This window comes from Pavona decussata, unplaced genomic scaffold, assembly GCF_977016875.1.
Source record: "Pavona decussata unplaced genomic scaffold, jaPavDecu1.1 SCAFFOLD_243, whole genome shotgun sequence".
In the NCBI taxonomy this organism is placed as follows: domain Eukaryota; kingdom Metazoa; phylum Cnidaria; class Anthozoa; order Scleractinia; family Agariciidae; genus Pavona; species Pavona decussata.
In genome coordinates this window covers 423,739-439,403 of record NW_028145648.1, presented here as the reverse complement: position 1 = coordinate 439,403, position 15,665 = coordinate 423,739, and the positions used below count along the sequence as shown (strand labels likewise).

General features: G+C 37.8%; 2 protein-coding genes across 3 annotated transcripts in view; one reads left to right on the top strand and one right to left on the bottom strand.

Annotated features, from left to right (window-relative positions):
* Positions 1–3,318, bottom strand: part of LOC146457439 (anamorsin homolog) — a 33,916-nt gene extending 30,598 nt beyond the window's left edge. Inside the window, exon 1 of the mRNA XM_085091927.1 lies at positions 3,115–3,318. Within this exon, the coding sequence (XP_084948053.1) occupies positions 3,115–3,292 (178 nt within the window). The 5' untranslated portion in view covers positions 3,293–3,318. The remainder of the gene's footprint in view (positions 1–3,114) is intronic.
* The window catches only part of LOC146457438 (pseudouridylate synthase RPUSD2-like), a 49,654-nt gene continuing 37,275 nt past the window's right edge, over positions 3,287–15,665 (top strand). Inside the window, exons 1-3 of one of the 2 annotated variants that reach the window (XM_085091925.1) lie at positions 3,287–3,456; positions 10,790–10,871; positions 12,800–12,921. In XM_085091925.1, the coding sequence (XP_084948051.1) occupies positions 3,388–3,456; positions 10,790–10,871; positions 12,800–12,921 (273 nt within the window). In that variant the 5' untranslated portion in view covers positions 3,287–3,387. Of the gene's footprint in view, positions 3,475–10,789; positions 10,872–12,799; positions 12,922–15,665 lie in introns of both variants that reach the window. The other variant, XM_085091924.1, reaches the window with a different exon arrangement.

Here is a 15,665-nt window from a genome sequence, read left to right as displayed (position 1 = left end):
TTGGCTTTTCCTGACAGTTTGGTGTCAGAGCGACACACTAGTCCCTTATTAATTTTTTTGTTAATTCTTATGACCTGTCTGCTCGACAGTGTATTAAAATTATAAGGAGAATTTTAAATGCTGCTGCTCACTTCTGGGAGTGAAATGGTTGGTGACAAAGGGAGACCGTTGCGCAGGGTAACGCTAAACCATGTCCATGGTATCTATTACTTGCCCTTCTGTTACACGCTTACCCTCTATTGAGTGACTACTTCTCAAATCATTGAATATAAATCCATCCCCATATTCTCAATAATTGAGAATAGCCAAGTGATTGCTTAATTATTAAGCAATCACTTGGCTATTTCCCCAGAGTGACCAATGAACAAAGGTTTGGAAGGATGACTAAGGAGATCAAGGCAATATATAGAACCTTCTGGTCAGGAATGCACCATCACAAATGTTAACAAGGGGGGTGGGGGGGGGGAGGAGGACTTTTTGGAAAGGTATGCTATTTTTTTCACAACCAACAGGGATGCAAGACTTCTTTTCCAACCATGAAAACCTTTTTTTCTGCTTCCTTTACAATGCAGGATTCTTTTTCCTTTCATTTTGGTTTTGCACAATTTTTTTTCCTGTTTATGGACTCTGCCCCCAACCCTCCACATTTCTAATGATGCATCCCTAACATTTCTGCTAATTACAGTGTATAACTCCCACAGTTTGTGGGGGTGACATCACACAGAGTGGGTGTGATCACACATCTTGCACAAGGGTGGGGTTATTCAAAGGGCACACTATCCTCTCAATCACTTTCACAAAGAATGAGACAATTCATACAAATTATGTACTTTCTAGCTACCTTAGCCCATTCCTTCACTTCAAATCAACTGTCCACCAAGCCGAGCTTCGCTTGGTTTTGCGAATCACATATTCTAATATTATAGGGAACGAAATCGGGCACGATCAAATGGTTCAGCACAGCTCAGAACCACAGGCATCCCAAGCTCACGTTAAGAGAAAGCGAAGTATTAATTATCTATTTATTCATATTTATATAGGCATCATGGCTTTTTTTTGTGTTTTCCATAAATAAACTCACAAATTAAATATTCATGAACAAATAAGGCAGACAATTCAAGCACATGTGTTCTCAAATGCAACAACGCCACTCATTAGCTTATGTGTCTACACGCCCAGCCAATCATTATGCCTGTTATAGGAATCATTGATCGCTCATTCAAACCTCCAGTAATTCTTGTCTGATTTTTAGACATTAGATTATCTTTTTGCATTAGTTTAGAATTTTTTTTTAGCTTTTGTTTTTCGTCTTCTTTGCACCCTGATGGCCCTTTTATATCGTCTTAGTGCGTCATTTGTTTTAAAACTGCAGGAATCCCGTAATGGCGCGGCCTGGTAAGTACACTGCTTTCCTCTTATGTGGTGTTAGGTTACATAAGAAACTGTTGAGAATTTGACTGTCTTAAGGGAAGAACAGTGGTGGCATAAAAAGGCCAAAACAGAGAAAATAACGAAAAAGCACAATGGACACAGAAGAGGTGAGTTCTTTTTAATCATCTTACACAAAAAACATGGATATGTCATTATTAAGTTTAGTATTAAGCATTCAAAATCAACAATATTTTATTCCCCATATGACGTCTTATAAAGTGCTCAAATTCTCAACGGTTTCTCATGTAAACTAACACCGCGCACGATGAAAGGTCACGCTCCAACTCACACAGCCGTAACACGCTTATATTTAACAATTTAATAAAGAGCTCGAGATTTCTATCACGCATAGAAATCGAGAGCAAATATTCTAATTGTTTTAGAATAAATCTACTGGTCGTTAAACCCTTAACAAGTAAATCATCCAAATCCTCCTCACAGACACTTCGAAAACGCGAAGAAGCGGGCTGAATTTTGTTGACAGCCACTACTCACTATCTATCACAGATTATACAATGCGCTGAATACTACGCGCCCTGTGATTGGTCGTTGCCCATGATCTATTAGAGTGCAGACACAGATGACGTTACAGGAAAAATTGTTTTCTTTGTTTTGTACAACATGGCGCGCAGTTTTGAAAATGTTTGCGAGATTATTTCGAATTGAGCAAGTAAAGGCCTCGAGAAAAGTTTAGCAGGAGCTGTTTACAAACAAGTAAAAGAAGAAACCAAGGTAAAAGTGTTCTTGTCAATTTGAAAATACCTAAACTGAAACAAATCTTCAAAACAGCTGTTATCACTTCAAAAAGGCTCACAGTTTTGAAAATATTTACTAGATTATTCTGCTTTGAGCAAGCAAAGGTCTCGGAAAAAAATTAGAGGAAGCTGTTTACAAGTACGATAAAGAAGAAGAGAAGAAGCTGACAACGAAAGTAGGGTTGGTGAATTTGAAAATGCGTGAACTGGCACTACGAGGCAAGTTTGTCGTGTTTCCTTTCTGTTCATTGTATAAAACAAATAGATTCCAAGTTGCCATGCATCTGTTCAGTAATAGATCACAGAGAGTAAGAACATCAGATCTAAGAACATCAGTGACACACTCGCCCGCTGCTCGTGTGCCACTTTTTTGTTCTTACTACATTTTGACGTCATCTGTGATCTATTACTGAACAGACGCACGGCAACTTGGAATCTATTTGTTAAATTGATAGGGGGTAGCGTGGCCAATCAGAGAACGGCATTTGTAATAGAACGCCAGTAGATTTATACTTAGAATAAATAGATAATTAATTCTTCCCTTTCTCACGGCCCTTATAACAAACCACTTGGTCGCTCAGTTTTTTGAGATTTTGTTAAACTTTATTGCCCTACAGATTTACTTTTGAGCTGTTAAACACTTCTTTAAATTGCCGTTCGAGCTATCGGATTATTAATTGGCTTGGTTAATTTCGCAGCCGATTGAAAACTGGCCCAATTCCTATCAATATTAAACAATCGAAAGTCAGTTTGAAACCTTTTGATTATACATTACAACAGTGCTGATTATCGACTTTTATCGACGACTTAAGCTTTTCGATTGACAATTATCGAAAATATCGAGCACTATCGACTCATCGACCACGTTCACGATGATCGATTTCGATCGACATGTTACGCCCTGAATGGTATAAAGTTTAATACTCACATAACTGCAGTCTTTCTTCGTGCTCAACGGCGACTTTCCCTGTAGAGCCCACTGAAGAGTTCAGCTGATTAACGATCTCTTCTATCTTTTTAGGCGGAGTAATTCCTGACCAAATTAAAAGAACTCGGTTTCCTTCTTTCACTTCTTCAAACATTTTCACAGTTGAGGACTTGCACATTCGCTCGAGAGGAAGTACAATTCATGTAGCGTACACAACTCCTTTATTGTTCTTGACTCTTCACCAGTCCTTCTGTAATAGTGTGAACATCCAACATGGAGGACCAAGGAGAGGAACTGTCTGCAGAAAGCAAGCTTCCCAAGAAACGGAGAACGACAATCGAAGTGAGAAAACAAAATCAGGTTGTTGTTTAATTTCATAAGAACCAGTGATGTGTTGTGTTGTATTCTGAGCTGGGATGCGTCCCTGTAATGAGCTTAAGCTTGGTATAATCCACCTTTGGTATAGGTGGTTTGCATCTGCCATAGCGGTCATCTTGGTGGACAAAACAAAAGAAAATAAATTTGTTCACAAAGTTTGCATAAAAATGGCACTTAACTCCCCGAGAAGAAAAACCTTGTTGTTCCTGGCCACCAACATGGCCGCCATGACGTCACATGCAAACCATCAATATGTAGGAAGATGGCTGGTGTATATTTTATGCGCCGATCAACTCGAAACTTCAACATCTCCCCCCCCCCCCCCCCCGCACCGGGCAAACCCCAGGCATTTGAACTTTTGAAGATTGGATCGTTCAAATTCCCGCCCCCTCGGGCCAAAATGGTGTTCAAATGCCCTACGTTATCGTCGGATTTGTCTGTCAAATGCCCCTCCTAAAGAACAATCGTTGTCGGCTCCTTTCATGAGTTACTACAAAAACCACAATTTTAACATTGAAACTAATGATTGGAAATTGAATTTATTAAGTCGGACAATGTCAACCAGCAAGTGTAAGCTGTTCTAACTCCGAAACACGGCAAAGGTTGTTAAAATGAGTTAGCCGGCTACGTAGACTGTTCGAGTGGCAGGGTATTCTGCAGTTTAAGCCAAAGCGGCGGTTTTTCATTCGACAATGTTTTTTTTCATAAACTGTTCACTGCTGTTTTATGGCTATTCTAAAAACCTCTGCAGACACAAATGCGGGAGAAAGGTGCAGCTTGACTCATTGCATAACAAACTACATCGTTTAAAGAACTAGAAATACATATTAATTAGTTAGCCAGCTACGTAGAATGTTGTGCGAGTGGCAGGATATTCTGCAATTAAAGCCAAAGCGGTTTTTCGTTCGACAGTGTTTATTTCTTTCACTATTCACTGCGGGACAAAACCGCAGCTTGACTCATTGTATAAAAAATCTACATCGTTTATATACAATCTATAAAAATAGGCACTCGAAGGAGTGCATGTGGTTTCAGTTACCATAACGAAAAGTTATTGCCTGTGTTCGAGTGACCCTCAAAAAAGTCATTGCAAGAAAATGAAAAGGAATCTCTTCAAAGATCAATAAATTATGTGTGACTGTGACATTTACTGTAGGTATTTTGTCTCCTTTATTAACTCCCCTTTGTGCATTTATGAAAAAGTTGCAAACTGGGGTGTTACTTCGGTAAAGTGTATGATATATGCTAGTTCTCCCTCCTCCGCTTCTTTTAAAAGAAAGCTTAGGATTTTCCTCTCTCTAGGTATTAACTTCTGTAAGGCTGTATTTCTTAACTAACTTACTTAATATGTGTGTACGTGTGCGCAGTCAAAGTTAATTATCATAAGTCCATATTGTAATTCTAATATAAGATAGCTATTTTTTAAAAGTGAGGAAGCCTGACTTTATAAGCCTCGTGGTTTCTTTCAGGTTTTCTCGCCATTTATTTTCTTTCGTCAATTTTCATCATTTTTTTCCATCTGTAATTGTTGTATATGGCAAAATAGATATTGTATATTGTAAATGTATATGTTAGTGGGTTGCAAATTTGTAGGGAGGTTATTTTCCAAGTGATAAAGGGGGATTTTTAGATTGCCATTATAGGCATCTCTCTAGCAATTACAAGTTTTGTGTGTAGGTTTCAAACTATGATCTGTAGCAAAGTCAGCGACCAAAGGAATTCTAGACATGCGATACATTTTAAATCAGCCAATCGATTCTTCGGGCCCGTGCAACGATGGTAGAATATTGCAGTAAAAAAACAATGTTGTATAAAATTCAGAGGGGTAAATGAACAGCTCTAGTCAGTGCCAAAATTGTGCAGCGTAATTTGATCGTGTTGTCATATGGGCGAATTTGGTATGCGCTGGAGGATTTCGGTTTGTTTACACTTTAATACACAGGGGACAGTAATAGATATGGTTTGGCTCTCCCATGGTTTACATAAGAAATCAAAGATCGCGTGGTGAAGAAGTTCCGTTAGGATCAAGACACACAGATAAACAGACAATAAGCTTTCTTAATTGAAAAATTTATTCAGACAGACCTGTGCTCACCCTTGAAAAGCAACTACGTTCAATTTTCGCCTCAAATGAAGCTACGTGATCCAAGCGCACTAAACTGACAGAGACGTTTTTCAAAAATTTCGCCAAAGTTATTTGAAATATGACAAATCGATCAATTTAACATAAAGCGCGGTAAAATTCAAATTCAAACCTGTAGTATTTTGTGGATTTTCAGGAGCACATAAGAAATTTCCGAGAACGTCTACAGCTCATGTGATGATTTGCAGATCTTGTTTGCGATCTCACGTGTTTCGCCTTGACACAATCTCAAACAGGAATTTCTTCGTTATGAACTCACTGATTTCCTCTTTTTAAGCAGCCGAGTGTTCCTTAGAAGTTGTTCTTTTGATTTACGGTATTGAAAGCCTGTGTTTTCCTTCCAAGAACCACAAACGGCCACCTTGAAAATCCATGCAATAGAGATGCGGCAGCCATTTTGAATTGAATACAAGGATCTTCCGTACGAATAAAGCCGACTGAGACTCGTCAAATGTTGTGGTGAACCTTCGGCATTCCGAACCCTTACGGAAAATGGACTTACTTACGCTACACGATGACAATGTAGGTTTCAGCTTCTACAAAGCTGAAACCACAAAAATAATTAATATTTAAGCACTCTCACTTTTGAAGACTTTTTTTTTTTGTACTAAGCTTTTTTTGTAATGCTGTATCTCTTCCTTTAAACTCTTCCATCTCGTCCAAACACGTGTTTATAGCTGTTAGCGACTTCAGCGCCCCCCCAAAAAGCGATTTGAAACCTGACACTTCCGGTTCAATTTTCCCCACCCCACCCAGGCAAGGTCAGATTCCCCACCCCCGGGAAGGCCTTACCCGTCAAATTCCCCACTCCCGGGCACAGAAAATAGTCAAATGCCCGGGGTTTGCCGGGGGGGGGGGGGGGGGGGGATGTTGAAGTTTCGATTTGATCAGTGCATTACCACAGTACCCTGCACACCTCATACGGTTACCTTGCGAACCCAACACAGACCATAGGCACAAAGATATGTTTTAACAAAATTCTTTGGTTAAAAAACTGCATTGTGTATGCTGAAGCTTTTAAAACTATTCTGAGCGTTTTTGGGTTTTCGTATGCTAAAAATCATGGGTAAATCTACCACTCGCATCTTTTTCGGTACAGGGGAATGCAGGCTACAGGGTATATACAATTTGTAAAAACTGGATCATTGTATAATACAATTCCAGTGATCTGATTCCATTTTTTTCGTGGTAGTTTTCTACCCCCCCCCCCCCCCCCCCATTACCCTTTTGGAAATTCGTCAAATATAAATACACCCCCACCCCTCTGGAAAATCAATAATACTGAATTGATACTGAATAGTTCTGTTTGATAATTATTCCTGTTCACTGACTTCAAACTTTGCTATTGGCCTCACTGAAATTTTTAGTTTTAACTGCGGAAACAAATCCTGCTAGCAATAGCATGTTTCATTTGTATTTTTATATTACTTCCCAGCAACAAATTTCCTGGCATATGGTTTTTTAAAAAATTAATGCAAATTCATTTAGAGGCCATAATGGTTGTTGCTTTAGCTCTACTATAGTAATCAATGGTTCTCAAGGTAATCATTCCATTTAGTTATTCCAGTTAGTAGTTTTCATTTTAATTGGAAATATAGCTTGAACAAGCTGAACAACTTTTCCTCCAACGATTAAGACCTCAACGACCTTAGGAGACCACTCATTTGCATTGGTAACAACAACGCTATGGAATGAGCTTCCCACGGAGATACATGTATGCCATGCCAACTCAATTTTACCTTTTAAGAAACTCATTAAGACTTTTCTATTTAAAAAGCATTCAGTTAGTTTCATTACTTTATTAGTTATGTAACAATGATGGTAAATTTAAGTAACAACCGTTGTAAATTACTCTAATATGTATTTTTCTCTAATTTGTATCATTTTTATGCTCAGGTGAGCATTTCCGTATGAAACCCGCACACTACAAATTATTATTAAATCATTAACAAAATAAGAGTTGTCAATAATCTTCTTTTCTTTTTGTCTATTTACATTGACTTTAGTCTTGAGGGCTACAATTTTATCAGTGTTATGCACTAGTGCACATTATAACACAAATGTTTTTTAAGACTACTACTACATGTATTAATACAGTGCTCAAAATTAAAATTATTTCCAAGTTGTCCCTTTCCATGATGCTGGGCAACCTGAGCCAAGACTCAGGTTACCCTGATATGCCTGTTAGGTTGCAGACCTTCCAACATCTAAAACCTCCAAATCTTGAGGTCTCCAAAACTTACCCCAAAAAATCTTGAGATTTGGTTCCCAAATAGTGAGATTTACAAAAATGTTTTAAAACGAAGAAATCTCAATGCTAACAATACCTTACAGTGTTCAAACTGCCATAATTAGTGCCCTTTCAGCATTTATTAACACAAATAAGACAATCAAGTACCTTAATTGTGTGGCGCTCATTTGTGTTCATTATTGTATGCTCTAGTTGCTTTTTTAGAATTTTTAAGTATAGCCTATCCTGGATTCCACTTGTAGCAAGGGGTTGTGGTCTCAGGTTAATGGAGCTTCTTTGACAGTAAATTGGAAAGTGTCCCATCAAGTTTCATTGAATACCCAGGCTGTTGGTGGAAATCCATAAGATTTCAATGTTAAGGTGACTCGACCCAGTTATTTTTTGGCGGTACCACCCTACTTTGAAGCTCTCTGGTATCCCCACCTTTACTTTTATCGTAAGTGTAACACATAGAATGGATAACATATAGATCAATCTACAATATAGCAAAAAAATTTGGCGATCGGAGTAAATGTCACGTAGTTATAGTGCCACGCCCCTTTGAGGTCTGAGTCGGAATTCTGCTGTTGCCGGCTTTTTTTCGTAAAAATCTCTCGGCTGCACATAGTGCGCATTAGTGCCTTGCGCTGAACAGAGTTTCAACAAAATCGCAAAGGCCCAATTCGAGAAATTTAGGGCTTTCCTAATTTAGCTCATAATTTATGTAAAAATGATAAGCAAACTTTACACGATTATATCTAATAAACTATGAGATTTATTCCTTTATTTTGGGGATCTTTATTACAGATGGGTCCTTGCAAGTCAGCAAAAAGCTTTAGGGCCTTGTAAATGCGCGCGATTTCGAGCAATGCAAACATAATTATAGAAATGATAGTTTTAGCTATTTGTTGATGCTTGTCAGCGTTTCAGAGTCCTTCTCACAAAAAAAGCATTTTCTTAAAAATTCGTAGTTTTTTTTCCTTCAAATTTTTTCAGGGCCACAATTGATTAACTTACTACCTGGATTCTGAATTTCATGGTCATTGAAAAACTGTGACATTATCTCCTATAAGCCCAAACTTAACATTGAAGATTTTTAGCGTTTTGGCTGAGTTTGTGCTTTGGGAGTTTTCTATTGTTTCTAGTCTGTCATGATACAGCATTCTTGTTTATCACGCGTGCAATGTCCAATGGGTGCATACGAAAGTCAGGCAAGCGTGGTCATTGCACGCGTGCTGAACAAGAATGCTGTATCACGACAAACTCGAAACAATAGAAAACTCCCAAAGCACAAACTCAGCCAAAACGCTAAAAATCTTCAATGTTTACTCAAGTTTGGGCTTATAGGAGATAATGTCACAGTTTTTCAATGACCATGAAATTCAGAATCGGGGTAGTAGGGTAATCAATTGTGGCCCCGAAAAAATTTGAAGGAAAAAAAACGACGAATTTTTAAGAAAATGCTTTGTTTGTGAGAAGGACTCTGAAACGCTGACAAGCGTCAACAAATAGCTAAAACTATCATTCCTATATGTTTGCTTTGCTCGAAATTGCGCGCATTTACAAGGCCTTAAAGCTTTTTGTTGACTTGCAAGGACCCATCTGTAATAAAGATCCCCAAAATAAAGGAATAAATCTCATAGTTTATTAGATATAAATTTGGAAAGCCCTAAATTCTCGAATTGAGTCTTTGTGATTTTGTTGAAACTCTGTTCAGCGCAAGGCACTAATGCGCACTATGTGTAGCCGAGAGATTTTTACGAAAAAAAGCCGGCAACAGCAGAATTTTGACTCAGACCTCAAAGGGGCATGGCACTATAACAACGTGACATTTACTCCAATTGCCAAATTTTTTTTGCTATATTGTAGATTGATCTATACGTTATCCATTCTATGAGTTACACTTACGATAAAAGTAAAGGCGGGGATACCAGAGAGCTTCAAAGTAGGGTGGTACCGCCAAAAAATAACTGGGTCGAGTCACCTTAAATTGTGAGACTGTGAGATGAGTTCTGAAATCATGTTTCTCCCGACCACATTGTGAGAGTTGGAAGGTCTGGGTTGTCGTTTGCTCTTGATCAGAGATTTTTGAAGGGAGTTCTGAATGCACTTTTGAATGCACTTTACTGTTTGAAATTAGTTGTTAGTTCTATTTTGACACATTCCACCAGGCACCAATCGTTCATAATTTCTGCTAACTTTTATCAATTTCTCACAACGCCTTCCTACAATAGGCCTTACATTTTACTGAAAACTTGGTTGCTCAATTAACATTTCAGTTGTTTCAGACAACCAGATGACTGCTAATTTTGAGCACTAATACTACATGTATAAAGATCTACAAAGTTGTTAAGTTCCAAAATTGTTAAGTTCATGAATTTTAACACACTCTGTGAAGTAATATATAGCTTTAGTTTTATAGTTTTAGTAGTTTTGATGGATATAGTTTTATCAGGAAAGGATTACATTCCTTTTGGCAGCATGGGTTACCCTGTGCACCCCATGTAGCTATTTTATAAAGCATTCATACGTTTTACACTGCTTCATAATAATAGTGATAATAATAATGATGATGATGATGATGATGATGATGATGATGATGATGATGATGATAATAATTAACAATAATAATAACCTAGCTATAGAAAAATGTAGACATGAAATTTGCGCTGTTTCCAGGTTGAATTGGAATTTGGAAATGTTGGTTTTTTTGGAGGGAGGAAAACTGGAATACCCGGGGAAAAACCCTCAGAGCAGGGACAAGAACCAACAACAAACTCAACCCACATATGGTGTCAACTCACTGAATCGAACCCAGGCCACATTGGTGGGAGGCAAGTGCTCTCACCACTGTGCCATCCATACTCCCACATTTTATTTATCTATATATTTGTGTAGTTATTTTTCCCTTTTTTTTTTTTCAGAAAAAGCAGAAACTGGAAAATACTAAAAAGCCAGGATTTGACAAGAAGCTTTTTGAAGAAACCAGTAGTTTTATAAGAAATGGTGAATGCTTGAGTTTTGAAATATTATAATTATCAATGATTCACATAACTTAAAGTAGCTGTAAAAACTGAGTGATTTGAATATAAATAGACTTAAGTACAAGAAAGCCATAGAGTTTGTCTGATATCTTTACCAAGAATAAAATAAATGTTGGTGTCTCAGGACACATGTATCTTTCAAAAATATTTTGGCAACTTAAGCATTCATCCCTGTAGTATAGTAAACTACAGTAACTATCAGAAACATAAATTGTATGAAGTCCTTGAATTGGGACTGGCCGCCATGGCGTGCAGACATAATTTGTAAAGCTCCATACTAATTTTTGTCTTAGCCCCAACCCCCCAAACAAGTAACTACTGCAGTAATTGTTAGCACATTTGACCAGGTAGTTGGCTTTGCAAAATAACTAACATGTAAATTTTTGTTTTCTTTTCCTTTTCTTTGTGAATTGTAAATAGGTTTTGATATATTTTATTTCATGCTCAATATATATAAATCATTTTATTTATTTTTTTTTACCTTTTTTCATTGTAAATTGCCATGAGCTCAGGAAATGAGTGCTATAGTAATAAAGCTATTATTATTATTATTATTATTATTATTATTATTATTATTATTATTATTATTATTATTAACTTCAGAATCCTGGATAGTGCTCATCCATCAATGAAAATGGCGTGACTGCCTTTAACTATCAATCTTTAAAGGCTTCTATTGATGCTCTCAACCAAGTAATGATTGAGGGCTTTGCCAAATCCACACTGATGTGGATCACCTCAGACTTTTTTGTCGAAAAAACCTGTCACAAATAGTCTCAGTGCAAACTAAGATAAATCACAAAATGAAGAATATCTCTGGAAATATTGGAGTGATGCTGCTCAAGCATGGTACCAGTAATGTACGCCAGGTAAGAAACAAAATGACACACATTTTGATATTGCCGTGGCATTACTGTCAGTCCCAGTCCCTTTTTGCTGTTGTACTCGAAACACCCAGTGTCCATACTGCCCTGCATCTTCTCACCAGCTCATTGGGAGTAAAATATTAAATAAATGACGTGTGACTAGGACAAAAAATAAGAACATCAATCAAGCATTAAATAGACACAAAAGCAAAATTGTTGCTATGGAAACTGAACAATAGGCATCATTTTGTGTCTCACCCAAGATACATTACTGGTGCCAAGTTTGAGCAGCATCATTCTGATATATTTTCCAACATATTCATCATTTTGTGATTTATCTTTGCACTGAGACTATTTGTGACATTGCCAGTTTTCAAACAAAAACTTGAATAGATCTTCAAAAACAGAAAATGCCATTCTTGTTCTCTTTGAAATGCCTTTCAAATAGGCATAAATTACTTATAACTTCATAGCACTTTAACAAAAAAACCGAATCCAAGGATGAGGATTGCAAGTCTCTCATTCTTGACACAATTCATAAGGAGATGAAAATGGAAATTTGAAAATTCATACATTTGAACTGCAAAAGAAAGAATGTATCAGTGAATGATCCTTGCAGTTATATGTGCAACTTTAGCAGTTGCGAAAAGAAAGCCTGAAAAAAATTCAGGCTTGAAAATCACACTTAATCTATTTTGGTTCGAGTTAGCACGAGGTTCAAGTTATCGTGAGTCAACAATTTTTTTTTGTCTGCATTTAAATTAGCCTGACTAGCCTCGTTTAAGTGAAATATTCTTTTGATTTTTGGTAGTCAGGCTTATTTGGACGCAAACAAAGGAATATTAAAATGTCAGCCATATTTTTTGCATAGAGACTACTGACAGCATGAAATAAACAACGGGCCAATTGGAAATACAGCTCTCTGCCTATACAGTCTTTTAACTTCTACCCAACTATAAATGTTAAAAATATATTACCTGTAAGTAAACATTAATTCTTACATTTTGTTTGCTTTTTTTTCAAGGTTTGCGCCATGTTCATCCCTATTATTTTACTTTCACCACATACTGTAAAGGACGCTGGGTAGGCCGTTCCTTGATTGATGTGTTTAAAGAAGAGTTCAGATCTGAAACACAAGAATATTACGTGAGTATAAAGCATGTTATCACACCTAAGAAATCAAATATTTGACTTTATAGTCCTAGGGAAATTAATGGTACTTAATCCACCTCCAACATCATGAAATAAATAACAAATAAATAAATTAGGAAAACTGAGGAATTAGATCAGATGCTGGCAACAAAACGAAAGAAAAAAAAAACGTTCTGCACAGTTCTATAGGGTTACATGTAACACCCTCACACAATATTCCTCTTTATACAAATATCTAAATTCAAGTAACTTAAATGTCCATCCACGAAGGTTTTAACTTAAATGTCCTTCCTGGAAGGTGTCTTGACCACCCTCTCATTGCGTGTCACAAACTGACTACCTGCACTTGGGGCTGAGAAGACTGGCTGATCTGCTTCTGGAGTTGGGCTAACTTGCTGAGCTGCTCCTGATGCTGGACCTCGGGCTAGACTGGCTGGGTTGGTTGATAGGCAGACTACACTCTGTTCCTGGAGAGAAGGTTACTACGAACTTGATTCCTCTCAAGGTCAAACTTGACCTGCTTGGGGCAACCTTGAGGGATCTGCCTTATTGGCAGCCCCTTGCCACTTGGCGTGCACACAATGTAAGACAGAGGGGCTTCACCAACTGTAACCTTACCAGTACCTCGGCTGGCTTTCCCTCCCGTGTCTTTGGGTTCTGAACAGTCACCTGCTCTCCCGGAACCAGGCTAGGTAAAACAGTGGTGTGCTTATCATAGTAATACTTTTGTTGTGCCTGTCTCTCTTGAAGTCTCTGGATCTGGCTGCTTTGGATTTTCCTAGGTAGGTTATCCTGTATCTGTCTTCCGCGCAGCAGCTCTGCTGGGAATAGTAGTTTGGTGTTGCACAGAGGCATCGAAGAGCTATGTTTGGGTTTGAGTGAGACCTCTTAGCTTTCTTTACCTACAACTTTTTTTTATGCTCTTAAGGTTGTCGTATACCTTTAGAGATGTCTCACGCCCAAGCGATGTGCTGCATCGGGTTTAAACTGTAGATACCTAAACCCCTATATAAAATTAAAGCTTACAGAGCTGGCTATCAAACTATACCAAGAATTTTGAAATAAAATGAATTGCCAAATTTTTCACAACCTCTTAATGCAAGCGTCCGAATCACCTTTTGAAAGCTACAAGTCAAAGCGAATTTTTTTTGCTAATTTAATTTGCTCCTCAGTTTCCGGGACCCAAAGCGCTAAAAATGGTGTCTGCGTTTTGCCGCATCCAATTGCACTGAAAAGTTACAGAACATTTTTGAAATAGAATTAAAAAAATGTGGAGTGATCGTACAAAAATTGCTGTCCGAGAAAAAATATTTTGAAAGAAAAAATTTGCAGGCATATTTTTGTTGTGTATATGTTAAACTAGCTACTGTCCCCTTCACATGAAAAAACGTTAAAAATTCAACAATTCAATTTATTTCAAAATTCTTGGTATAGTTTAATAGCCAGCTCTATAAGCTTTAATTTGATATAGGGGTTTAGATATCTACAGTTTAAACCGGATGTGCTACATTGTTTGGACGCGAGACGCCTCTAAAGGTATACGGTTACCGTAAGTTGGCTCTCAATGAATCCATAACTACATGGGTAGTTGGGCGAACTTGTCACAAGACTGAAACCATACTCCTCTGCGAACTGACGGTAGTATCCTTGGAAGTGGGGTCCAAAAAACGTTGCAAAGATGAAGCTTTGTTCCTAGTTTTCACATCCAAAAGCAAGCAAGCAAGCTAGCAAAGCAAACTCCAGCTAAAACACATGGCAATGCCCCTGTAGACCTCCCTGGACCCCCCCCCCCAACCTGATCCTGGAGAAATGGCAGCATTGGCTTGATTTTAGCTTCGCCTAAATTTCATTTAGCCTCATAAATACTTCATTTGCGGGTCAAGCTTGAAGCCCAATAACATCAACTGCGATAGATTCAAATGTAATAATTATTGTTTCGAGTTGATCACTCAGTTCTTTTTTATTGCCATATCTGCATTTTCTACTTGTGGATCTTTGACTGCTGCGTCAATTTGCTCCTGGAATGATGATGCAACCTATTGTTTTCTCTGTTTCTTTGCCTGCCTCGTGTTCCTCCTTGGGTTCTGGAGCTGCAAACCCTTGCCCAGTTATTTTCCTTCTGGTAATTCAGGCACAACGATCCATATGGGGGGCACTTACTTCTGGGCCGTGAAGGATGCTTGAGACCACAGTTGGGGCATTTCTTGGTCTTGTTGTCATTTTCAATATTGTTCCCTTTAATTCCAAGAATATCTGTGTTGTTTTTGCCCTCTAATTGTTCCATTTGGGATACAGTAGCTTCGTAGGTCCTGGCGATGTTGATAGTCTTGCTGAGAGTAAGTTTGCTTTTCTCTAGTAATCTTTCTTGTACTTTCCTGTGTTTAGTTTCAACAATGAATTGCTCATAAGCCACTCGTCGGACTCATCCTTGTCTCTGAACTTGCATTGCGTGGCTTGATTACGGCAACGTGTTGAGAAAACATTGACAAGCTCTTCATCCTTCTGTCTGAGCTGATGTACAGTATTTGGTATCTGGCTAACGTGTGGTTCACTTTTGGCGTTATGTGTTTCTCAAATCGCTCTCAAAATGGTAGTAAGATTATCTTTTATTGTTATTTTGTATATTTTAGTATAGTTTTATTTATTATTATTTTAGAGTTGGCATGACGTCCCACAACTTTGCCGACATAACGACATTTAGATTTAGATTTAGAAATTTTTGCTGGTTTTGCGCTGTC